Source organism: Vanellus vanellus (genome assembly GCF_965231255.1).
Source record: "Vanellus vanellus genome assembly, chromosome: 10".
Lineage (NCBI taxonomy): Eukaryota > Metazoa > Chordata > Aves > Charadriiformes > Charadriidae > Vanellus > Vanellus vanellus.
Window position 1 is genome coordinate 5,038,693 of NC_138915.1, and position 25,740 is coordinate 5,064,432.

The following is a 25,740-nucleotide window of genomic DNA, read 5'->3' on the forward strand; positions in this document are numbered from 1 at the left end:
AACTTGTGCTGAAGAACAAATAAAAACCCCCAATGTACACATTCGGTTACCATATGTCGCGCTTATCATAAAAGGCATCTCAGTGTTATTTCTTTGCAGGGATGCTTGAACTCCACGGAGGCAGACTTCCCCGTTGAAAGCGCATGCCAGAGGTTCTGGGGTTGCCGTTGGTGAGACGAGCTTGCGCGCCTGTTGAGGCAGCTCCGGCGGGCGGCGAGCTCGCTCCTTCCCGTGCTTGCCTGTTTGATTGACGTTGGCTTCCAAATCGCTGCGACTGTGCCTGAAGGAAAGCGAAGGAGCATAATTTTGCTGAGAGAATTTTCCTGGCAGGGGGAGGCATGCGGTGCAGAGCAACGTGCCAGCGAAGAGCCTGGAAGTGCAAGTCCAGGTGCTAACGCAGCTTCCACCCCAAACCATGCGGTTGTGAAGTCCTTTTTCTCCAGCCCTGTCTTGCTCAGCGCACCGGGGCGGGCTGCACGGGGGCTGCCCATGGCATTGCGGCAGTCTGGGCTGGATTAGTTCCTGGTGTGTCATTGCTTCAGCTGCCTGAAGAACTGAAGAAGAGTGCAGGGAAGATGTTGGACTTGAGCTTCCTGACTGAGGAGGAGTATGAGAAGCTGATGAAGGTTCTGCAGAGAGATGCGGAGCTGAAGAAGAAGGATGGGGATCGCATCAGGTGAGAGTGCATGCAATAACAGCAGGACGTGAGCTTCCCCTGGGGGGATTTTTATACTTCTTTTAGAGAGGAGAGCGCGCGTGTGTGTGTGTGTGTGTGTGTGTGCAACAAGGAGAGGTGCAGGCTGCAGCAGCACTGTCCCTTCTTGCTCAGATCCTGACAGGTCTTTTAATTGCACCTCCTGGTTTCTCAGCCATCCTGCTGTCTCCGCTGTCCTCTCTCTGCAGGACTGCAGGGCTGGACCCTCCTTTTGAGTTAATCAGCAGCCCTCAGAGACGCCAAGGGAAATCATCTGGGGAGGAACATGCTGATTTCTCGGTGTCAGAGGTCGGATCAGGGGAGTCGCTGCTACCTTGTTTTCCCCACTCAGTAGCACAGAAAATCCATAGAGTGTTTTAAAATGAGACTTTACATCCCCGTCTCTGCTTTATGTCCCTCTGGTGCTCTTTGAGGTGGGGGTGTGTGCAGCATCCATCGTGCAGGCAGAGAGGGGCAGTGAGAGGCTACGTGATCTGCCAAAGGTTTGCGGGGAGCCCTTGCCATGAGTCACTCTCAGTTCAGCTCACTTGCCACTGGCCATCCTGGAGCTCAGGTCTGGTTGATGGGGATTGCTTGTTGCTGCTGTCACTTTTTAAATGCCAGCCATTAGACCATCTGGGTTGACAGTATGCACCAGGCTCGGGAAGCTGGCACCAAACCCTCCACGGCAAGAAATGAGTAGTTCAGTGAGAGTGGATGGCCCTGTTCCAGTTTACCCCTGATAAGGATGTGAGTCTTTGACTCGCTGTTGAGCCAGAGAAGAGTAAGCCCCGTGTAGGAGGGGTGCTCAGGGCTCGAAGGGGGAGTGGGTGGCGTGGCAGCAGGCTGCGGGGAGCCTGGGAGCCCTGGCCTCTGCTCGGGCTGAGAGCTGGGGAGAACAGGACTGACAGTGGCATGCGAGCAGCTTGAGGTGTATGTGTCTGCATGCTCTTACATCTCCTCTGAATTGAAACCAGGTTTCAAAATGGTTTCTCTCTTTTATTTCTTCTTTTTTTTTTTTTTTTTCTTTTTCTGAAATGCAGTAAAATTTCTGCTCTGCATTGGAGGTTTGGGGGAAAGAGTGTTTGGGTTATTTCAGGTTTGTTTCACTTCTCTTTGGAAGCTGTTGCGCAGAAGGCTTTCATTTGGGAGCGAAGTGAGTGAGATGCTGACCGAGGTGGTGCCAGGTGCCCCTTGCTGTCAGCATGGCCCTATGCAGTAAGACCTTTGGTGCAAACGTGGACGTGTTTGGCTCCAACACAACCTGCCTGCTGGGTGAAATGAAGTCAGTGGCATTACACTGATCTGGTGTCAGCTAGATTAAAATATGCTCCTGCATCTCCTCTGGCGCAGCACCTCGAGACCCCCACGGCGGCAGATGCAGCTCTGATCTAGATGGGAGCTCCCTGGCTGTCAGTCCTGCTGGGTCCCCCAGCGCTGCCTGCGGAGCCTTGAGCCCGGTTATCCCATACCTGCTCCCTTCTGGCCTTCAGGTAGCCAAATACGACCCTTCAAGGCTCCACGGTAATCTGGGGTTTTGCCCCCTCTTCCTGCTGAGAATTGGACCGAGGTGGGAGTTTCCTCTGGCCTCTCGGGTCTCGCAGGGACCCTGAATCGTGGTGAGTTGTGGGAGGCAGTGCCAGCTGAAAGGCAGCTAATTCAGCAAGCTGTGGTGTAAAAACAAAATAACCGGAGGAGGGTTAAAAGTACAGGCAAGCAAACAGAGCACTGACGGGTTTAGGTGCCAAAAACCAGCCCTGGGTGTGCCCAGGCGAGTTACAGTAGGAGCAGCTGGGCTCAGGAAGGAGAGCTAACTGTTTGAGTGCCAAAATGGGCACGGCAGGAGGAGCAGGGAGAAGAGCAGTGTCCAGGGAGAATGAGGCAGGGACAGGTTGCTCCCCTAAACAACATGAGTTATTTCCCTGGCTTGCACCACGTTTGATCCAAAAGGCTTTGCCGCTCATAAAGAGATTAATAGACAAATAAAATGGAGAAGTGCAAGAACGGCCACACCCCTTCCCAAACCCTCAGGGCTGCAAAGCAAACGGGGAAATCTCCTTGCCAGGTGACTCCGATTTGGATTTGCAAAATTTGGAAGAAGTGAAAGTCTGTGTTTACAAGACACTGTTCCCATTTCAGATAAAGAATAAACCAGCTTTTGTTTTAATGCTGGTTTGGCCTTTGTGATTGCAGAGAATAACCTCTGGATCCTTTGTAGTATCAGACAGATGAACCGTTCGGACAATTGTTAGGAAGGTAGCTCAGGAGAAGTCAAAACCTTGGAGGTCTTTTTGGTGTGTAATGTTCTCCTTGACTTTCAGGCGGATACAAGGCTCCATCAAGGATGAAAAGAAGAAGAAGTTTGTGACAGGTGAATGGTTTTCGGAAGTGAAGGCAAAGCGGTTTCAGGAAGACTTAGAGGGGCCAGATCTACTTCGGGCATCCATTAGAAGGAAAAAGGGCAAACTAGAAAGTAAGTATGTTAGTGTGCATCTTAAGAAAACAAATTGATGGACCCGAAAAAAGTGGCCAAGTATGGGGGTCTCCCTGTACTGAGAGCCTGTTGAGGACCAGCCTTTGTGTTGGGATAAAGGGATTCTCAGCAAGCCCTTCAGTACTAGAAAAAAATAGCTGATTTTCAAAATCAAAGAAAAAATTACAGTGTGGCATCGGACCAAGGCAAAAGCTGTTTACCAGCTATGTGCGGTGAATGCCTTTTCCCCGCTTCAGCTTCTTTCTTCCAAAATGTCTGTTTGTCAGAGGTCACTGGTATCATCTCTTACCATAGAAGCAAATAGGGAAGGGGATGATGTAAAGCAATTTCAGGCATCAAACTGATATGCATGGGTGAAACATCCCCCGAAATTTCTAGAGTGGTCTGACAAAAAGAGCCAGCTGGCTGCTCTTGCAGGCTTCCCAGGTGGTGGGCAAAGGGAGGAGGTGACTCTCTTCTCCTGGCAAATATATGCCCACTTGAGAGGGTCCATGCCTAGCTTTTTACTTGGGAATAAAGGCACAATGTGGTTTTCAAAGTAAAAAGGGCTTTGAGGCCAAGTCTGAATGGTACCCAGGCTGGCGTGCCATAGCAAGGGTATGTTTGGGACCATGTGCTAATTTGAAGCAGATGTTTTGTGTGTTGTTTGACATGCAGATGAACTCTCATGGTGGTATGTAAAACAGATCAAATCAGATTTATTGTTTCAGGAGAGAGAGGAGAAGAGATCAGCCCTGTGTGAAACGAGCAGGACTGTGCTTTGAGTTCAAATGTAGCCAGCCTGGAGCTGGCACTTGGTGCTGAACACTTGTGCAAAGCAGAACTGGGGATGATTCACATCCAGTCCTCAACATGAAGACAGGCCAACTGACTCCGCAGCAGGACTGTGGGACTGCAGCCCAGTCTCACACAGCCTCCTTGATTATTTATCAGGGTGGGTAATCACAGATGCTCAGACATGGCTGCTGAACTCCTGGCTGCCACTGCTCTGGGGAAGCTATGGCCCTGATAGACAGCTCCAAGCAAAGTCTACCCCAGCTCCTAATATAAGGACCCTATAACTGGGCTCTTTTCTTTTGTAATAAAGGCTGCTCATAGAGCTTCCATCTGCCCAAAATTCAAATGTCATGTCCACCAGTTCAGTTCAGCCCTCTTTCCTGGGCCCAGCTGCCCATTCCTGCTGTGGGGTAGGAGCAATGTAGATCACTCCTTTGTTTGGTGGGCCTCACTGGCCAGGAATCTCTTTAACGTTAATTGCCTGGGTTTAGTATACCACTCTGAGCTCCACGTTACTTAGACGCATTCTCAAAGCTAAACACTGGCTAGGGACTTCACTAACTGAGCGCCCCATTTTCTTTTTGCTTTGTACTTATCCCTGACAGCTCTCATAATTTATCATAGATTCACTGGAGCCTCTGATGCAGAACTGGACCATTGTATTTCATAGGAAGTTGCTTTTATCCTTGGTATTAAGGATTCATGATGTCATTAAATTTACTATTTACTCCAGAATGCTAAAACATATAAAACCTTTTCCAGCTCGACAGAGTTGCCTGACCATGTCTGCAGAGCATGCTCTCTCCTTTCTGAGGATGTGCGTCTGTGCTTGCAGCCTCTTTGCGTGAAGAGACAGGCACTTCAGCAGCCCCTCTGCTGGGGCCCAGGTCAGACAAATGCTCTGTCACCTGCAGCCCAGCTGGCAGCCAGCAATGGATTGGATTCAGCTGCCTGTCGCCTTGCCAGAGGCATCAGCACCCTTAGCTTGCAGCCCATTTCAGGAAAACAAAATTTGAAGTACTGTAGGTTGTAGATTTAACTGCTGATGTGCACGTATGAGATGTGGTCTCAGGTTATTGTCTAAAATAATCTCCTTATTAAAGTAGCAGTAATATGTAAGTTATGTCTTGGCATATGCGTTATTTGACTAATGCTGTTTTAAGAAGGAAGAAGCAAATGTTACTGAATTACTATAGTAATTATGTTTAGATTTAGCCCTCTGTTTCTCTTTCAACTTTTTTCTTCCCTTTCTTTCTCTTTTTCTATTCTGACTTATTTTGGTAAAGCACAGGTATAAAGTGGTTTTACTCCTTCCTCTTACTTTTCCCACTTTTACAGCAGTGGTTGAGGATCAAGATTCTGCAGCTAATGTTTCCACCTCACTGTTGCCTATTGCGTGCTCCGCTCCTGCAGTGGTTCCTGTATAAATTGCCTCCCATCACATGTAAGGGCAAACGCTTCTCTCGCTGACTTGTCAGTGAGAGTATTGCACCAGTGAGAGCAGCGCTTTGCCCATTGGGGAACAAGGATGAGGCCCCTTTACAAACGTTTTGGCTGTGCAGCTCCCCTTCAATCTGCAGCAGATGAGATAAGGGCCTTTACTTGCCTTCTTAACACCTTTTTTTCTTCTCCTAGAAAGATCGGAGTTATTCACCTTCTGGCGGCTTTCAAGGTGATGAAGGGGTGCGTGTTCATTTAGCCAAATCAATGTAACAGGTTCATGACTCCAGGGTTGCTAATCCTAATCTAAGTCTTTGATGACTGTGTTAGGGAGAGAAATGAGAAAATTCCTGCATGGAAAAGCCCGGCTGAGATAATTGCTGGCATTCCCTTTGCGTGGTAAACAGGCTGAGGAGGGGTGGGTATTAGTGCCTGCTCAGGAAGATGCCCAGTGACCTTTTCTGGAGGAGCGTTTTAACCTTCAGAAGGGAGGGCTGTGTGGATCCCTAAGGGTCTTCACAGTTGGTGTTGATTATAATAGAAAACACTAGTAATCACCAGTAATATAAATCTATAAAACAGATAGATACCCTATATTTAAACTACAGCCTGCAGAGTAGCATAGATGGATAGAATTGGTGATCTTGTGTGCAATGGACGGGAGCTAAAAATCTTCTAGGAGAGAGACCATTTTATCCACCTGCTGAGGCAAGTCAGCCCCAATGGCACGGTTAGTCATGCTTTCCCCAAGTGCTGAGTGTCTTCATTTTAGAGTGATAGGAAATGAGTGAAGCAGCTAAAGTGTTAGAGAAGGAGTGGCTGTATACATCTGTACATAAATATATGTATGGACAAGTTGAACTGGTCAGGCCACTACTAATTTCTGTTGGAATTTGCTTCTTATTCTGTCTCATCCTAAAGTTAGCAAGGGCATTTTGCTTTTCTTGATGGATTATAATGTACCAATAATCTATTTGTTTGTGGTTATAGAAGCCAGGTATAGCTGTGCAGTGGCTGAGCCATTGTGAAGGGCAGTGATTTGGATGGGAGGAAGGGAGTGGGGAGGGGGGAGCTCTGTCTGAGGGGGAAGTGACAGTGAAAAGCAAATATGATGCAATGCCTTTGGAAGTGGAAGTGTGGTGAGAAATGAATGCTGCTGTTGTTGGTTGTCAAGGTCTTTTCAGCCATGACAGGCAGAGGGAAAACGTGGGAGCTCTGTGTTCAGTTCCTCTACTTCCAGAGCAGGTACCTGCTGGCATCTCCCTCCCTTGGCTCCAGGGCAGAAAAGGAGGACGTGGCTCACTGTATAAATAAATGCTCTTCAGCATGCTAGTGTGTTTTCCCATGCCTGCACGTGACGTGGCCTGCACGTGCCACCAGCCATGCCACAGCTTGTCACTCCCAAAATTATGTTCAACATTTACATGGACAAAACACAGCCTCTCTCCCAGAAACATGCTCCCTAAAACCAGCTCATTCTTACACAACCAGACTCCTGCCTTCCAGCAGGAGCGACTCCCCAACTTCCCACCGCTGTGGAAACCACAGGGCCACCCAGCTGCCATCTCATGCGTGTGCCAGAGACGTGGTCCTAACGCAGACAGCCCCGAGCAATGCCTGCCGTGGTCCCCTGCACTGCCGGGCCAGGCGCTGGGCAGGGTGGAAGGGTTGGGACTGCAGCGGTTTTCTCCGTGGGCATGCGCAGGCAAGGGGGAACGAAGCTCCATCTTGGGGTATCTCTGTTATCTGCGGGCTGACCGTGCTGATGCTGGATGGCACCACACGGGCAGCACCGGCGTGACGTTGATATCACAGCCCATCCATAGGACTGATCTGCTCTTGGGCTTAGTGCAGTGTTCTAACCAGGTAACAAGCGAGGCTATATTATTTAATGTCACATCTGAGTCCTTTGAACCTCTGATTCTATTGTATTGTGTAATGAAATATATCCTGAAGAGATTGGGTAGGTTTTGTAACAGGTAGATTTACTCTTTAAAATAGACCTAGCTGCACGTGAATAAATATGTGCAGATCTTGTTGACCAGACTCGTTTTTCATCGCTGTTTGAGAGTTTGATCTTTTTGGTTTTGCAGCAGCAAGAAAGCCTGTTTGCCAGCAAAATGGTTAATGCGACTTTATACCCTAGCAGGCTGCTCTAAAGGTTACCGTCTTCTATTGTTTTTTCTTTAGGGTCTTTGAGAGCTTAGAAGACATAGCTGAGCCTTGTGCCAGTAAAAATAACAGGGATCTCCTCATTAACTGTATTGGCCTCCTCCTTTGTTTGCCAAGATCGGATGACTTTGAGTCAAAACAGGAAATGGCTGAATTTAAATCCTGGTACGGACTAACTTTATTGACAGCCGCGGCAGAGTCCTGCGAAGGTTTCCAGTGATGGGACAGCTCCTGGCGTGAGTCAGGCTCGAGGCGGCTCGCTTTGGCCTCCCGGACCCCTGGGGTTTGGAGGTGCCTATGCCGCATAGGGAGCGCGGGCAATGCTGCCCCGGGGCCATCTCCTGTTCAAACCCCTGAATTTGTGCTGGTGGGACTCATTTAATGAGCCTTCTCTTTCCCCAAACAAAACACACCGACCATTGCAAGTTTAAATATTGCAAGTTTTTCAATTGTGTCTGTTACATTACAGATGAGGCCACTGAGCACATCCGGACGGGTCTGGAAAGCAAAGCTGCCCCGAGTCCTGCCTTCCCCAAGCACGGTGCCGGCACAGGAGAGGAGAGGTAACCACCGCTGCTCCTGCAATGCTCTGGCTGCTGCTCTTACTTCTGATGAAAATGGAATGCTACCCATTAAATCCTGGTCTTTAACTGAGTTTCCAAGACTGTACAAGTAATAGGTTATATAGGATATTTTTAAAATCCTTTTTCCAGGAATTGTCAGAATATCAATCCTCCCCTAATAACTGAGTGCTAATGTACTTATCCCAGGAAGGTCTTTTCCTGCATGATTTGATAAGGGGTCAGTAAAATGGAAGCTGTCTCTAATGTCAGGATATTCTGGTTAGTTTTTCAAAGTAATTATGGTTTTATTTGTTTAACTTTTACCATGGAGCAACACTAACAAAATGAACAGTTTGAGGAAACTGCTCATTTCCTGCTGGTGCCAACCTCTGTGTCCAGTCCTCAGCACTCTCCATCAAGGCTTGGTAGGATTTCACGTTGTGCTGACTGAGCAGAAACACCCACCAAAAGCACTCCAACGAACAAATCAGTGACCTCACTCAATATTCGTGGGCTATGGAGAAGCCATTAAAATATTCACATGTTCATTTATTGTTGCTCCCATCTCATTTGCATTTTTTTTGTCAGCAGAATGAGGAATCATTCTTCACAGGTGGCAGTTGCTTCAGTTAAATATTAAATATGGGCCTTGACAAAACTTCCAAACCTCTTGCAGCTGATCACTGAGTATTGCTTAACGAAGGATCCGGAGTCAACAAGCCCAAGATGCTCCTGCTTTACCAGCACAGGAATGGTCCTAATGAGTTTTTGGGGGGATTGATTAAACCCTGAAAAGCTTACTTTGGTTTTCTCGTTTAACCCTAAGCACAAAGCATTCCCATATGAAATCTCATTAGCTTGACTGCTGTTCTCCATCTGGAGAGCAGCCACCACTAGACACTCCCAAAGATGGTAGAAACAGTCAAGTAAACTGCTCGTGATATGTGTTTCTTCCATTTATTTACCAGCCAGTTAGTAATTAACTTATATTCCAAGCATAAAGATATATATATCCTGTACTATAGTTTTGCCGTAACTATTGTTGTCATAATCATTCCTGTAGTTTCTAAATCCTCCGTCAATCTGGATATGCCTTTGGCCTGAACTGGGAGGTGTGGCGTGTTCCTCTCTGGGCCGTAGCATGGAAAGGCATCTCCCTCCTGCATGGCTCTGGGGCTCTTCTGGTACAGCTGCTTCCTGTATTTTTCCCTACGATTTTCTCCCAGAAGGGGAAAGTCTGAATAAACCTAGAAGTTGACACCATTTTTTTATCATCGAGCAAGTTCTGTGCTGACTGCAGTGAGACTCGTCCTTACTCCGAGTTCAGGCCATTTAACATGTTCCCCAGTCCTTCCAAGCAGTAATAAAAAAAATAAATGAAGGCACCAGCTCTGGACAGCCTTATATTGGCCTGGATCAGTAGATAAAAGTGGCAAAGTAGCTGAGCAGAACTGAGATGGTTTTGAAGACTGCCTGTTCACCCTACCAGGCACATCACTACCACTGATCTCCTTGCTCAGGCATTTCTCCCCTCCCACAGATCCAGCACACCTGCTTTTGATACCGCTGAGGAGCGTAAAATCTTGCCAAAACCGAAGCCAAGACTTCTTGTCCCACTGTCTGCGTCTCACAAGGTAGTGTAGGCACAGCCTCTGTGCTTTTTTTCCTTATTCTGTCTGTACCTACTGGCAGGGGCTCCACAGACTGCCTGCCCTGGTGGCTGTGCTCAAATGAAATACATTTTTCCAGTCTTGCCAGGTTATATACACTGATAGCGTTTGTTTTCCATTCAGAGATCCAGTATACCTGATGTCTCTTCCTCAGAGAGTGACACTGGGACAAGTCCGTTTGTGGCTGCAACAAACAGCTTGAATTTGTCTAGAAAAGGTAAGGTTTGTGTTCAGTGAGCATTGGTGGTTTTGTTATTCAACATCAAACACCAAGAGACAAGATGCTTTTTCATATGTATGCAATTGAATAACAAAGAGTATTTCCTACCTTGGCATGTAAGAATGGGCTGCCAACATTTGTAAGAATTATGCCTAAGGCAGCAGGGCCCAAGAAAAAACAATCAAGTGACTAAAACTTCTCCTGGCTCTCAGTACATTTTAAACTGAGTGCTTGGCTCACAACTCCTTAATCCACAGATCCAAGTTACCTTCTCTTTTCTGCCATGAATGCATAGTGTGTTTTTGATACGTAACAAGTAGCCAGTAGGAAAGCTGAAGCTGTCAAACTGAAAGCAAAGCTGCAAACAAATCCCCAACTCACAGCAACAATTTAGAGCTCCAGGGACTTTTTCTGTGTCCTGTTGCAGAGAGAAGGGCTGGGGTATTCAGGGCCTTCTTCAGATGGAAAGGGGCTTCGTAAAGTCTCAAAATGGGGAAGAATTAGGAACATATTGATGGTTTCTGTAAACTCCCCCTAGCTTCCCTTTGAGAAGCTGCAGCCCACACCTTCCAGGGAAATGCGATGTGATGTGTTGGGACAGGCTGTGAGCATTTATTGTCGTTGTAGGTCACGGAGTATCTCCATTGCCCACCGAGCTTGCAGAAGATGCTGTGCCTCAGCCCAGCAGTGTGGCTGGAGGAGAAGCTGTTGGTGGGGCCACCGGCACCACAGTGGGGCCAAAAACTCCACCTGAAGAAACTTATGCTCCCAGCAAGATACCAGTTAAGAGGAAACCAAGCAGAACTTTCCCCAGGTCCGAGCAGTTTGGGAATCATGTGGGGCCGGCAGAGAACAGCCTCGCAAAGAGAGACCTGTTGGCAAACCCCAGACCACTGACCGCCGAGGGGGAAAGCAGCCCGGCGGTGAAGCAAGGCGTGAACTATACGATCTCATCAATGAGTAACAAAGAGGAGGATATCGGCCTCGATCGTGAACACTTCAAAAACTTGAAGAACTTCTGGGAGAAAGGAGCAGACTCCATGACAGTGGGAAACGTGCCGGAGGACCCCAGCGCGCTGGAGGCAGATGGTAGGCAGTTCAAGCTGTGCCGCTCCCTCTCTGTGCAGAACAGCGAAGAAAAACCTGGCGTCTTCACCAAAACAAGAACTCCCTACAAAAGGACAATAACCTTGTCTTCTAGTGAGGAAGAACCAAGCTATGTAGCCCCTGCAAGGAAGGGCTCGGTTTCTGTCATTCCTAGGTCCACGTATGCCAAGAGCAAAGGCGGCCCGGTTACAAGCAATAACTCGCTGAGTGAAAGCAATGGGAAGCCACCGGTGCCAGAGGAAGAGAAGGTGGCACAGCGCTGCTCCAAGAAATCCAGATTGCCTGTGCGAGCGCCTTCCATCAAAATCGAGTCGCCTACCAAAGAAGTGTCTGGCAGCATGTTGGAGCCAGAGATGCCCACAGACGAGTTCATCATGGCAGAAGAGCGCAAGCATGCAGCAAAATCCCTGGCAAGCAGGGTGCAGATATTGATCGAGCCTGTGCTTACAGATGGTGAAAGTGATGATGAGAAAGAGGAAAGATCTGATTTGGGCACTCATGACAACATGGAAATAAATGGAGAGCTACCCGAGGAAAAAACGTGTGAGTCTTCAGACAAGCCAACAGCCGGTGAACCAGCCGGAGAGAGAGAAGCCATTCAGGGAACAGACTCGGCTGTTTACTCAGGTACTGAGGGCTGTAACTGCACCATGTGAAATCCCAATAGAGAGTCATCCCTAAGCCTGTTTTCTTCCCTAGCCCTTCTGCACTTTGCACATTTTCTTCGTCTGTTCATTTATGCTGTATTGCAATTTGTGCAGAGTTAGCATGTGTGGAATGTGTTTAGCAAACAGTCCTGGAAACGAATCTTGTGTAGCGTGGTGCGAGTGTAAACAGGGGCAGTGCCGTGTTCCCTTGCCTTCCTCCCTGCTACCAGCCCTCAGCCTTACCGGCAAGCTCCTCAGCTCGGGACAGCCCTCCGTTTCTTTAGTGCTATCTACAACAGGTCACGGGAACTTATTTTATTTCACTCACTGGGAAGACTGTACTTTCTTCAAATGTGGGGCCGGTGGAATTTTTTATGGTGGTAGAGTTAAGTGACACAAATAGAAGAAATAAAACTTGAAGCAAAATGTTTAATAAATACATGGGCTATTAGGCTACCTTGATATAGCAGGTGGCTGTTAGTGTTTAAATGACATTTTGGGTCTTTTGGGAATCCGCAGGCGAATTTGGATATTAAACTGCAAGCAAAGTGGACTGAACAAGGACTCTGATCTTTCTGAGTTCTGATAGCATGTTTTCAACCATAATGGTGTCAATAGCATCATCACTCTATCCGTCTCTGGGTTTGACAGGCTCTTGTAGTCAATGTTAATATGAGCAAAAGTTATTGTTAATTGCAATTCATTCTACGTATGGGCTCTGATTGTCCACAGCTCTGCTGTCTGCCAAGCAAAAACCTAGGAAGAGAGAGCTCGCTATCCTCTTTTTCCAGATTTCCTGCCCTCCTGTATCTGGATAAGACCTATTGGAGAGGATTTTCCATAGACTCATCTGATTTTGATTTTTAACTGTGTTATTTCTTAGCTTATTTCCTACCTCTTATGACATTTCTGTGAAAATCCTGAGTTGCACTTCGGGTAAACATAAACATTTCCTTTCTGTACCAGATCATTCTTATATTTCTCAGGTTTTTTGCCCTATTACTACATTCATTTCAGGATGATATTAGCAGATGGCTGTGTTGCACTGGAAGCTCTTTGCAAGTGCTGGTCTGTTTTAGGGACTGGGTTAATCCCATCATAGTGTGAAGAGTTTTCCTCGGGGGGAGAAATCAAAGCGCACTGATGATTTGAAAGCAGCCTTGTGCAATGTAACGGCAGTGTGCTTTAAGCAGAGTGAACAAGCCAGGAGAGGCACACACACGCGTGCTTGTTGACACGCTGCCCATTTGTGTTTATTTATTTACCATGTTGATTTGGCTTTTCATGTATTCCAGAGGAAGATGGGGATCATTCTCCTGCTGCTCAGGCATTGGCCCGAGCAAATAGCGTTAATCTTGCAAAGAGCATGGTGAACATTTACACAACCACAGAGAGTGAGTAACATCTTTCTTTCTCCTTTTTGGTTTACGTTCCCTGAAGGTAATATATTATGCCTGAGTTCTGCATCCCTGGTGCTTCTGTGCATGTAGCAGGCAAGGAAAATGACATATTGTTTCATCATCAAATTAGAGAGCTTATAGTGCCTAAAATTAAATTCAGAGCCAGGAAATTACAGCTAGATCGATGGTATGTTATTCAGTGTCTTCAGCAAAAACACAAGGGCTTCAAAGGGTTGGCAAGGACCTTGTACCCGTCTCTCCTCTTCCCCCACCAAGTACCGTGGGAGCTGCATGGCAGCCTGTGCCGTGGATTCATCAGCGGTGCCAGACCTTGTGTCAGCCGTGCGAGTTGTGCCGCAGACTCCTGTCACACGCTCACGGCCTGGGTCTCTCGCCTCACCCAGAGCAGACCCCCGTTGCTGGACTGATCTCCCCCGCTGCCAGCTGGGACATGCTTTATGCTGGCACTTTCTCCCTGAGAAAGCAAGCTAAGGAGAAGGCAACCAAGAAAGCGGCAGTAAAGCTGAAGAAGTCCATGGCCAAGAAACCTGTCTGTACCACGAAGAAGCCCGAGAAAGCTGGAGCCAAGGCAGGGGCCTGAAGGAAGGCAGCAGCAACCTCTGTGGCCAGGAAAGCCAATAAAAGTCCCCAAAAGGTGAAAACTGTGGCAGGCCCAAGAGGACAGCTAAGAGCTTGTGTAAAAGCAAAGCAGTAAGGCCAAGGCTGCCAGGACTGAGGTGAGAAGGCCGGAAAGGCAATGCCCGAGGAAGGGTAAAGCTGCTTAGTGGACACGGTCAAGCCCATTTAAGTAAACCCAACCCCTGGTTGTGGGAGGGAGGGGAGTCCCCTTCATGTGTCGAAGGCAGGCTGCGGGTGGGATGCGCTGCGTCGCCCTGTGACTGCCCACCCCCTCCGGTACCCTCCTGTGTGCCCCATTGTACGGTGCACCAACATATGTCACACAGCGTGGTGGCTTGAAGCGTCAGGTCACACATGCATTGCCGTTCAGTGACATGGTCTTCACACCGATGACCAAGATCTTAGCCTCCCCCTATTAAAGCTTATTTAGAGCCACAGACTTCATCCTCAGAAACCCTCTACGGAGTTACACACACTTGTTTGCAGTGTAACACGTAGTCTGTGGAGAGGGCTAGATTTAATGCTTTTTTTATGTTTGGAAATAAAATTAGTAAAAATCAAATGAATGGTAAATCATATAAAAGAAAAATGCCAAAGAAGCTTTTGGGTGTTTTGAGCACTGAAGAATGTATCATCATGGCTAACATGCTAAAGTGTGTGTATGTGCATGCATGTTCCCACCCATGTGTAGTCTAAAACCAAGTTCTTCTGGGATAGAGATAGTCATCTTCAAGGGAGTTATTGAGAAAAGATAAAGATAGAACAAATAGGTTTTACTTAGCCATTTAAACAGTCCAGTAACCATCTTTCTAAGTTGATATGAAGCTTTCTAACTTTTCAGGCTATCGTCCACCTATTTGTCTAGCAGAATATTTGAGAGGTGTATGCAATGGTGAAATTGTAGGTATAAGTATTTTACATTTCTTTTGTACAGGTCAAAGTGCTACAAGATGAAAATATGAACATGTTTGGTTTCTTTGACAAGGAAGCAGATCTGTCTACACAGAGAAAGTGGTGCAAAGAAGATATACATCCTTAGGCTAATAAGTGAATTCAATTAACCACTAGAGGGAGTTTGCACACTCCCACACATTGAACGAAAACACATTGAAAACAGCTTTAAGATATTAGCTGGCAGTTTTTGTCTTGGGGAGGGTCAGCTTCAATGGCAGGTGACAGAGATGCGGCAAATGGGTGGCACTCGGGTGTCCCCCACAAGATTTTCCTCCTTCCTTGTGCCCTTAAACAAAAATGTGACTTTCTATATTTCCTGACTCTGGCAAGGTATCTTGATGCCTTTTTTTGTTTGTACCTGCAGCATACAATAAACCTCATTTGATACCCCATCAGTTTCTTGAACCTGAAAGAATCAAAGAGCTGAGCAGATCCTCTCCTCTCCTGTTGTCTGAGGTAGGCTAGATGCCAGAAATGGCTGGAATAATGTTCACAGCATCCCCTGAATGGCAGTCGGTTCCATCAGAATGTTTCTCCTGGACACCGACAGTACTTGCTTTAGAGCATGCCTTGGTTATGTCGTAAATAAATGAGAACAGCCTTAAGAAAAAAGCCCCCAATAACCTAGACCGACAGCCTTGTATCCTGGAAGAGTTTTAGTGTTTCCCTGTCTCAAACCGCACTATTCCGTGCCCTTCCCAAGAGCCCAGGCTCTGCTTGGAGGCAGTTAATGATGACGTTCGCTGCTGCTGGTTGGAGGGGATGCCTCTGGGGAGACTCCCTGCGCTCTCCTCCACTCTCCTAACCTGATCGCTGCTTAATGGGACTCTGCTGAGCTATTGGTTTTCCTCTGTAGTGTTGCAAAGTGCTCATACAGCAGAGCTTAAAGATGCTTGTTATTTTCTGAGCAGACTGAATCAGACACGGCTTCAGAAATCAGCTTCCAGTTTAACAAGCACAAAAAGACGCCTAGCATTGGCAGCCACTCGTCCGACATGGCATCTGTCTCTTCGGTAGGTATTTAACGCGTACATCTCGCTAGATAGGGTTTCTCAGTCGGATGCAGTGACACTGCATTTAGGCTGATACTGATGTTGTGGCCTCCGGAGTATCCTGTTAGTTTCTGCATGGTACATTAGTAAAAGAATGGTGGTGGTTAATTACTTACTTGCGTTAAAGGAGTGTCTCCAGGTACCATCTCAAATTAGAGACCCGCTGGGTCATTGTTAGACAAATTCACAGTAAGCAATAGCCCCCACTCTGAAGCGTGGATGCTCTGAAGCGTGGATGCTCTGAAGCCTGGCAGCGTGAAGGAGAGAGGGGGGGCCCTTCTTCTAGTTGGGGAAGTGAAACGCAGTGCTATTGAGTGACGTGTTTGTGGTCCAGCTCTGAGAGAGCTGGGACAGCAGACAGGTGCCCTCTGCAACTCATCCTTCACTTTATCAGCAAATTCGAGGGAACTCACAAAAACGTGATTTAGAGCTTCAACTTCTAAGCAGAGCTGAAAAGAACTGTGTTTAGTTGAGCATTTTTAAAAGATTCCTTAGAGACAGTGTTTTGTGGGGAGCTGCTTAAAAGTTCTTGAATTTGCTGTATTACTGTTATAGGTGTCTACAAGGTGTATATGTGAGATTTAAAGAATATACGTGAAGCAAAGCTGGTAGGGAGAGATCATGAATATAGACAAATATGTTAAAAAAAACCTTGAACTTTGGGTCACATGAGTCCTTCTCCTAGCCTGGAGAGTCTGGGAGCCACAAATGAGTCTGTTGTGTCCAAGTAACGTAGGTGTTCTTGAAAATCTCGCTCAGGATTCTCTGCTGGGGTGCGTATCCTGATGGGATGGTAAATGCAGCTCCAAGGACTGAGCAGGAGATGCTTAGCAGGTTCTTGTAGGTTGTAATGGAATGACATTCAGAACCAAAGGAAGTAGGGGAAGACAGAGAAGAATTGGGTAAATTACTAGGAAAGTTTTTTGATAAATGCTCATGACTGTACCACAGAGAAGTGCCAAGAGGGTTAATTATTTGCTTTGTAAACGGCATTATCTTTTATTTTATCCCATCAGGAATCATGAGTGATTGGTGCAATATAAAATTCTCTCATCTTTCTGGAGTTGTGTTTTGTTTCTGCCTCATCACTTTCTACTGGTGAAAGACAAAGCTTTGAAAAAGAACCCCAAGGTCTATGGGAAAATGCAGTTTGTTTTGGGAAAGCAAGTGACTCTTGGGTGCCTAGCTCCCGATGTATACCTGTAGAAACGTCATTTTGCTGTGCCTTTGTGGCGAGTAGATGCACACAGGCTGTCCCTGGTGGGACAGTGGCTCTTCAGGACAGCGATTAGATATTTCTGTTCTGTGGTGCTCCAGGAACATTGTGAGCAAGCAACAAGATAGTAATAGTTTTTCCTATATTTCTAGTCTGATATGGTTTTTGCTAGCCCATTTTAGAAATTGGTTGACAATTGTGTGACTATATCTCCCAGAAATAATAAGTTCATGTACAGATAGTTCAAGTTCAGTTTGTTCAATATATTTCTTTCTTAGTGATGAGACTGGGTCAGGATAGCAGCTGTTGGTACTGTAAAGACAGAGAAAGGGAAGAGATTTGTGTGCCACCCCAGTAATATTTGACTCCGTTTCCCAAAGTTTTGGGATTTAGGGACGAAAAATCTTCTGCGGTTATTGAGCATTCAGGAGAATAGTGCTTCTAAGTCCTGGTCTAGGATAGCACATGCTTGTGAGACTCTTATTTGGGTTCCCTGACCCTTGCTTGTTTGAGCACAGTTGCAGATGTGTACCATTTCTGTGTCCAGGACACCACACTATACAAGGACAGAAATAGCAGATTATTTCTCTGGGAGTGCGCTTTTACAGACTGTCATCTTTGTCCAGGAACCAAGTCAGGAGGGGGCCTATTTCATTGGCATTGACCTTGCTCTTCCACCTGGCAGGTGAGTGGCAGTGTGCTCAGTGTCTACAGCGGCGATTTTGGGAGTGTGGATGCCCAAGGTACTGTGGAGTTTGCTCTAGACTATGACGAGAAGAACCGGGAGTTCCAGGTTCATGTATCCCAGTGCAGGGACTTGGCTGTTGTGGATGAGAAGAAAGGCAGATCTGACCCGTGAGTGATGTTTTGCTGCCTTGTGACTTCTACATTGCTGAATTTTGGGTTCTGGAGGATTTTCTTTCTTATGTTTTCTCTTTTTAAATGTCACGGTTTCTTCCTTCCTTCAGACTTCTGGTGCATGGTTACTGCTGGAACTTTCCTAGCTGATGGGTCTGGAGCCATTGGCATCAATAAATTTGTTGCCACAGACTTAAATTTGAACAGATTGAGAAAGCTTTGAGCACTACAAAGACAGTTCCTGTTATCACTGAATATGTTCTCTCTGCAACCATGTGGACCTTGATCTCCCCATGGTGAATACAGTTTGGTAATGACTCCGGTGATGTAGATACATGTCTTTATGAAAAGAAATCTATAAAGAAGTGCTGTTAGGGGCACAATGGTAGTTGTACAGAGGTTAGTGATCTCTAGTTTGAAAGATGATGAAAAGGAGCTTGGATTTGAACCCCAAGAGAGAGACTTGAAGGCATGCCACCCCTTTCTTGCTCTCTGATTTCACCCCGATTTTGAATGTGCAGAGATGCTATAGTTATGGGCATTTCAGAAAATGGATATATGGCCTTGCTGGCCTCCCACATTGCCTAGACAGCTGCCTGTTCTGAGTGTTGGTGGCATCCACCCATCTCCGGTGAGATTTATAACTTCACATGCAAACCGAGTTAATATCCCAGCAGGTCTCTTTATTAGTTTTGCCTTCAAAGAGTCAGCTCCAGGTCTTTTGTTCCCTTGTCACCGTTCACAAGTGTTGCCCGCTTACTAGAGCTTGGCAATACAGAACAATATCCAGCTGGATTTTTTTTTTCTTTTCCAGGTATGTTAAAACTTACCTGCTCCCAGACAAAGCTAGAATGGGTAAGCGGAAAACTTCAGTGAAGAAGAGGACAGTGAATCCCATTTACAATGAGGTGTTACGGGTAAGAACAAATACATGCTCTGAAAACCTGTGTTGTAGCAGGCACCCGTAGCAGGTCAGGTCTGGAAAGATCCTGCCTTCACAGCCAGGCTTCTTCACCTGCCTCCCGCCAGCCTTGCACTGCTCTTCCCTCAGGTTTGTGAGGGCAGAGACGTTAAAAGTTTCTCTGCACCCATCTGTGTGGCACCCAAGAGTTCTCTGTCAAAACCACATCGCGATCTTTGGGTGAGATAGAGACTTGCAGCCTGTGCTGTCTTCAGCCAGAGCAAGGGGTGTTCTTCCCTTCCCTAGCGCGCAGTCGCGAGGTGTGGGACTGGTAAGAAAGGTCTTCCTTATGTCATCTTACTCATCAAAGCCTAGAGGATTATTTAACAATGCCTGGGGCTGTGTTAATGATTCTTGAAAGAATATTGGTTTTTCCCTGTGATGAAATAAGTGCTAGGTTTCCCTGTGCTCAGCAGATAAGCTTTGTCAGAGTAGTAGTATTGCTGCAGGACAAAAAAAAGAAATGTTCAGAGCAGGGCCCGTCCGTTAGTGCATGTGTGGAATGGGTTTGAGCATCTCAGTCAGAGCTTTTTCAAGCTTTTGAGTCATTTATTTCTGATTGTGAAAGAAACAGAAGACAAATTTGAACCACCTGACTTCTCTTTCTTCCTCTAGTATAAAATAGAGAAAATGGTATTGCTGATCCAAAAATTAAATCTCTCTGTTTGGCACAATGACCCACTGGGACGTAACAGTTTCTTGGGAGAGATTGAAATAGACTTGGCCAGCTGGGACTGGAGCAACAGGAAACTCAACTGGTACCCGTTGAAGCCCCGAGTAAGTGTGTCTCAGCTGCAATCCTGCCTCCTAGCCCAACCCTGAAGCCTTTAGGGGTGGCAGAAGCCCTTCCTGACTCCTCTGAGGCCTTTGGGTGGTGTGGTGGAGCAGAAACGCCCACAGCCCTTGGACATGGTAGTGCAGTATTCGGTGCTCTGAGCACAGGCCTTCTCAGGTCTTATTTGGTGACTGATCTGTAAATGTGATCTAAAACTAATCAACAGAAACTGACATGACTTTGCCTCTCTCTCTACTCACATAAAGACCATCCCTTAAAAACTGACAGCAGAGTACTAGGTGATGCAGTTGAGCCTGCCTTGAGAGGTAAATATTCAGGTACCGCTTTTTGTAAAGCCTCTACAGCTTCCTTCCTGCTTCTGGGTTCAGAAGTCTGATTTGAGATCCTGGTTCGGGAAATAAAGGACATCTGTCTTTCAGAACTAAGATGCTTAATTATGTCCAGCTGGACATGTCTGGAAGGGCAGCTTTGCTCTGAATCCTCAGACTTTTGGTTCTGATGGACTGAGTTTGAGAGTAAAGCCACAGAGAAAGAAGCTGCCCTGAGAACGGGCAGCCCCAGCTGTGCAACGGCTTTGTCCATTTCTGCCCCTCCACTGAATTCAAAAGCTGTTTGCCTTGCTGTATTTCCACAACCCCTCGTTTAGTCAATCATAACTCTGTCTGTTGCAGAGCCTTTCTGCTGTTAACGGTGTGGATCATCGAGGAGTGATGAATTTGTCTATTAAGTACGTCCCTCCAGGAAGCCTAGGTAAAATGTGTTTCATGCATTAAGAAGTATTGCCCGTATGCAGGGATGCAACTTGCAGTGCCTCATCTGTTTAAGGGCTGGTTAAAGAGTAATCTTTGAGATCTTTGAGATCAGCACAAAGGCACAACCAGCTGTGCTTGATAGCACTATCTGTAGCCTACATCTGATATTCACATCTGGATTTACTGGGGAAGTGTTGGGGAGAGAGGAAGGGCTCAAAAACCTGAAACTCATCAGCTATTACGAGCACTGTGGGCACTGTGGGGTGCTGTGATGTGGTGGCAGCAACACACAGCCCCCCTTACTGTGGGGCAGGCACAAGGCTGGGTTTGCCCAGCAGTTCCTTCTCCTCTTCTGTTTCCAAGAAGCACCAGCACATTGTGTCAGAAGCCCTCTGCAGCTGCAAGTGTGACAGATCTGGTAGTAGTTCTGTGGCACCCAGGCAGAGGGGTGGGGAGCTCTCGAGGGAGTGAATACGCAGAGAGGTCACGTTGCTGCTCCTTCAGGTCCCTGGAGAGGAAGCCTGTCGTTTTGCTAGCTATTGTAAGGACTGGCGTGACAGTTTTTATCTTCTCCTAAATGACAGGTCCCAAGAATCCTCCCTCTGGTGAAGTTCACATTTGGGTCAAAGACGTCAAGGACCTGCTGCAGTTGCGTCCTTCTGGAGTTGATTCCTTTGTGAAATGGTAAGTACATGAGCATGGTCTTGGCTTTGGTCCTGGGTGCACGCCTCCACAAAGACGTATGTTTTCTTCTCTTTTCTCAGGCTCACCTAGCTGTGCCTCCATACTCTAAAGCCTTCGTGTTGCTTTGGGCTCTGTAGAGAGAGAATTGCCCTTGTTATTCACTTGTGGCCAAATTAGGAAAATCCTTGCTGTCATAAAGCTCTTGGTCAATCACTGTGACTCACTCGGTGATTTGCCTCTAACATCTGAGTGAGAGAAGTACGTGGGCCCTGAACCTCGGCCCAGTGTGTTCACATGAAGTTGTGAATTTCACCTTGATACAGGCTTGCATGCAAAGTTTGGGACTTTGTTAGGGACTCGACAGAACTGACATAAAGATGGTTGGATCCCGCTTTGATCTTCTCCAGAATTTAGTATGTGCATGTTTTCTGCAGGCTGTAACATCAGTTCTGCCTGTTATATGGGAGAAGGTGCTGCAAATATTCCAGAAAATTGCAAATCTTTTAAGGGGATTTTAAGACTTTTTTTCAGCACTTTGAAGTGCTTACCATGTGTTTTAAATCCTTACAGAGTTCTCCTGCACAAAGTTTGCTGTTCAAGAAGCCCAACTGACAATTTTGAAATGCCCTCTTGGGCATCTAAGTGATGAAAATTTATGAAAATAGAAATATGTGAAAGCAATGTCCATTTTGTAATGTAAAATGCCAGTTTGCAAAAAAAGTTTGCCAAAAGCAGGAAATTTTAAGCAAGTATCCTCCTTTCTGAAAATGTTTGCTTTTAAAATGGATTTTGTTGGCAAAAAAAAAAAAGTTTAATCTGGGAATTATGAACATTTCCCATTAAATCTACAGAGATTTCTTATGTTGAGACCCAATTCCTCCTTTCTTCAGAACTGAGGCTTGTTTAGACTGGGAAATTTTGTAGAAACAATTCAAACCTCAGGTGGTATTCTATACTACTTGCTGTATTTTTTCTCCTCTCGAAGCTATGTGCTTCCAGACACCAGTAAGAAGAGTTACCAAAAGACCCGAGTCATAAAAAGGGACACAAACCCTGTTTTCAATCACACTATTGTATATGATGGCTTTCATACGGAGGATCTAAAGGATGCTTGTGTTGAACTGACTGTGTGGGATCATGAAAAACTTACCAACCATTTCCTTGGAGGAATCAGGCTGGGCCTGGGGACAGGTAAGTGATTTCCTTTACATTAAATGAATATTGTTACCATATTGCTGGGCCACAAGTGACAATGGGAAGTTGCAGAGCATTTTCCTGTTGGGGATAAATCAGGGATGGGGTGTCTCAGTAATTGGTGAGAATCTTGGTACTTGCACTGTGCCTGTGATGGAGAGGTCCCTGGTGCCATGACAGCAGCCCTCTATTGCCACATTTTCTGCCAACATCAGCTCTGAGGTCTGGCAAAACTCAGGAATCTCCTTCCGTCCGTCAGAGAGCTTTCCTGCTGCTACACGAAAACATACTGCGTTACACATCAAAATTTTATTGCTGCCCCTCCCAGGGAAGAGTGCTCAGAGATGAAGACAACTTGAATGCCACGTGGGACAGCACCACCTGGTGACTCTGTCCACATCACCTCCTCCCTTGAAACGCTTTAGTATCAGGAATAACTAATTTTTGAAAAACAGAGTGAGTTACACTACTTGATCTGGTAGGTAATCAGTATTGAGAGTACGTCAGCTGGAATTAAATCACTAATTGGAAGAATGGAGTTGTCTGGCTGTACACTAAGGTGTTATTGTTGGGTTCTTGTTTTGTTTTTATTTAGATGATGTAATGCTGAAAGACCTCAGCAGAGGTGCCATTTGCTTCACTGGAAGACAGTCACTGTCTCTGGGAGTTGATGGCATGAGGTTCCAGTTCAGAGAATGACTTAGACCTGTGGAAATGTTTTACTTCAATGGGGTTACTCATCCTTGAAGTTAGGAAAATTCCAATATTTTTAAGCCAAAGTTGTAAAGAGCAGATAGGATCATCTCCCACTGACCCAGTAAGGTGCACTCACAGCCCAGAAAGCCAACTGTATCCTGGGCTACATCAAAAGAAGAGTGGCCAGCAGGTCAAGGGAGGTGATTCTGCGTCTCTACTGTGCACTGGTGAGACCCCACCTGGAGTACCGTGTCCAGCTCTGGGGCCCCCAACATAAGGAGGACATGGACCTGTTGGAGCAGGTCCAGAGGAGGCCATGAAGATTATCAGAGGGCTGGAGCACATCTCCTGTGAAGACAGGCTGAGAGAGTTAAGGTTGTCCAGCCTGGAGAAGAAAAGGCTCTGGGGGAACCTTATAGCCCCTTCCAGTGCGTAAAAGGGGCCTACAGGAAAGATGGGGAGGGATTCTTTATCAGGGAGTGTAGTGACAGGATGAAGGGGAATGGTTTTAAACTGGAAGAGGGAATATTTAGATTAGGTATTAGGAAGATATTCTTTACTGTGAGGGTGGTGAGACACTGGCCCAGGTTGCCCAGAGAAGCTGTGGCTGCCCCACCCCTGGAGGTGTTCAAGGCCAGGTTGGATGGGGCTTGGAGCAACCTGGGCTGGTGGGAGGTGTCCCTGCCCAGGGCAAGGGGTTAGAACTAGATGATCATTAAGGTCCCTTCCAACCCAAACCATTCTATGATTCTATGATTGTCCAGCTGTCCATCATCAAGGTTTGTCCCTCTCTAAACATCCTATCTTAGCTTTCAGTGTACCCTGTACGTAGGCTTTGAGAGATAGCATGTTCATCTTTGTATTTTTGTAAGTGGGATATCTAAGGTTTTCTAAACTATTTATTATTAAGCAAGAGGGCTCTCTGAGAGATGAGAGACAAACAGAAGATTTCAGGATGTTGCAATAAAGGATAAGTGTTCCTTGAGGGTATCAGGAAAAGGCTCGTGGTAGCTGGAAGGTCTGCCTTGCAGTTGCACCTATGTTTATTGGATTTGCTTGTGTGTTCTCTGTTTTCAATCTCTAACGTGTCACCAGGAGGGCTGTGAACTATTCAGTGGGAAGCGGCAACAAGAATAAGCTCACAAGCAAGATATAAAAATACCAACCCCAAGATAAGCTGTGATACAAATTTAGACCTTTATCTCATTGACAAGTAATTGGCACATGAAAATTTGGTTGAATAATTGACTTGGGATTAATGTACATGCTTTTCTGCTATCATATGTTTGATTCCTATACAAATGAATTGTAGAGCAAGAGCATTTTGACAAATACCCCACTGTGTCTACAAGAAAATATTTTAAGGGGAAACCTAAGCCTTTTAGACCTTCTTTACCATTCTGAAAGATCCAGAAAGGGCTTCAGCCCAATATTCTTTTCCTTGGCAGGTTATGTTTGGGGTTCTTGCTATTTGTGGCTTTACGTTGACTTAATTCTGAACTCTGGTGTAAAATGGAGGTCATTAGCAGAAGAACAGGAGGTGTTTAGGCTGCAACTTGCTGAGGGGAAGTCAGCACCTTTTATGCTAAGACACTGCCTGCAACAGTTACACCCCATTGAGTATTTTTGCATGGAGTAGAAACTCTTTGTGTAGCTCCCAACATCGTAGTTCTCTTGTTCTTTTCAGGTTTGAGCTATGGCATCTCTGTGGACTGGATGGACTCCACGCAGGAGGAAGTGGCCTTTTGGCAGGAGATGATGTTGGCTGCCAATGAATGGGTTGAGGGATTGCTGCCACTGCGCTCACTGGCAGGGAGGAAAAAACTGAAATAACCTACCGTTTGTGCCATAGAAAGGCTGAGTGTGTTTATTAGAATTAGGAATCTTCCTGCACCGAGGTGATCAAGACCACCGGCAAGTGTCAGGTTAATAAGGCAACTGATGGACAGCGCTTTGGAGATGTTAAATTTTAAGTACTAATTAATTCCCTGACAGAGGACATGGAAGCTGATGCTTTACTTGATTTTGATCAAGAAGAAACTTAATTTGCCTTTTTATTTAATCATTTATATTCAGTATCTTTGCATTCCATTAAGCTCTGGGAACGGGGGCAGAAGGAAAAGGAGATATAGATATTTTTATTTTTTTACTGTTTCTTGTGCCATTTTTTTTTTCTGTGCAGAGATGTAGTTGTACTAAAGCAGCAGTGTGGTATTATTCATATTTCCCTGCAAGTGGTACACTTTGTACTTGATGTAGAACTGCTCCAAGTCACCAGCAGCACAGTCTGAGAATGCGAGCTTTGCGTTTGTCACTGGTGATAACACTTCTCAAACGTGAGGAAAACTGAGATCCAGGGCAGATCTAAAGAAAAAGAAAAAGAGGACTATTTGAAGCAGAAAATGAAGCGATCTGAGGAGGGTAACAATGAGGAATTCCAAATATTAATTTCTTTCTGCTTTAATATGAAAGAGAAAAGCGATGGTCCTGCGGCTAGTGGGATTTTGCAAGCAGGGGCTGTTTTCCTAGCTTTCCCACAGGCTTCCTCGGTAACCTCAGGCACGTTTCTCTGTGAAAGGACGATTTCAGTGCAATATAAACTAAAGTGCTTGCCCGAATGGAAAATATGGTTACATTGCTAACGGGCCTAATCGCACCTTTGAAATGCCTTGTGTGCAAAACATTTCGATACGAAAAAATGTAGGAAACAGTCTCCTGTTAGCCTGGCACAACGGGTTGGGAAGGAAAGGTCAA

At 46.1% G+C, this 25,740-nt stretch overlaps 1 protein-coding gene across 1 annotated transcript; it reads left to right on the top strand.

Annotated features, from left to right (window-relative positions):
- The first annotated feature begins 450 nt into the window (after nt 1-450).
- LOC309675778 (synaptotagmin-like protein 2) lies at nt 451-24,990 on the top strand. The gene is made up of 16 exons (XM_082488161.1): nt 451-676; nt 3,016-3,167; nt 8,047-8,140; nt 9,681-9,774; nt 9,934-10,027; nt 10,658-11,764; nt 13,080-13,178; nt 15,142-15,233; nt 15,689-15,790; nt 17,731-17,900; nt 18,718-18,820; nt 19,480-19,641; nt 20,332-20,410; nt 20,997-21,096; nt 22,082-22,287; nt 24,674-24,990. Exons 1-16 carry the CDS (start codon nt 576-578, stop codon nt 24,817-24,819), a joined length of 2,901 nt encoding a protein of 966 aa, XP_082344287.1. The 5' UTR covers nt 451-575; the 3' UTR covers nt 24,820-24,990.
- The last annotated feature ends 750 nt before the right edge of the window (nt 24,991-25,740 follow it).

Coding starts and splice junctions, on each gene's coding strand:
- LOC309675778 (XM_082488161.1), top strand. CDS start 576: ATGTTGGACTTGAGCTTCCTGACTGAGGAGGAGTATGAGAAGCTGATG. Junction 17,901..18,717: donor AAGAAAGGCAGATCTGACCC/GTGAGTGATGTT, acceptor TTTCTTTTCCAG/GTATGTTAAAACTTACCTGC. Junction 21,097..22,081: donor GTTGATTCCTTTGTGAAATG/GTAAGTACATGA, acceptor CTCCTCTCGAAG/CTATGTGCTTCCAGACACCA.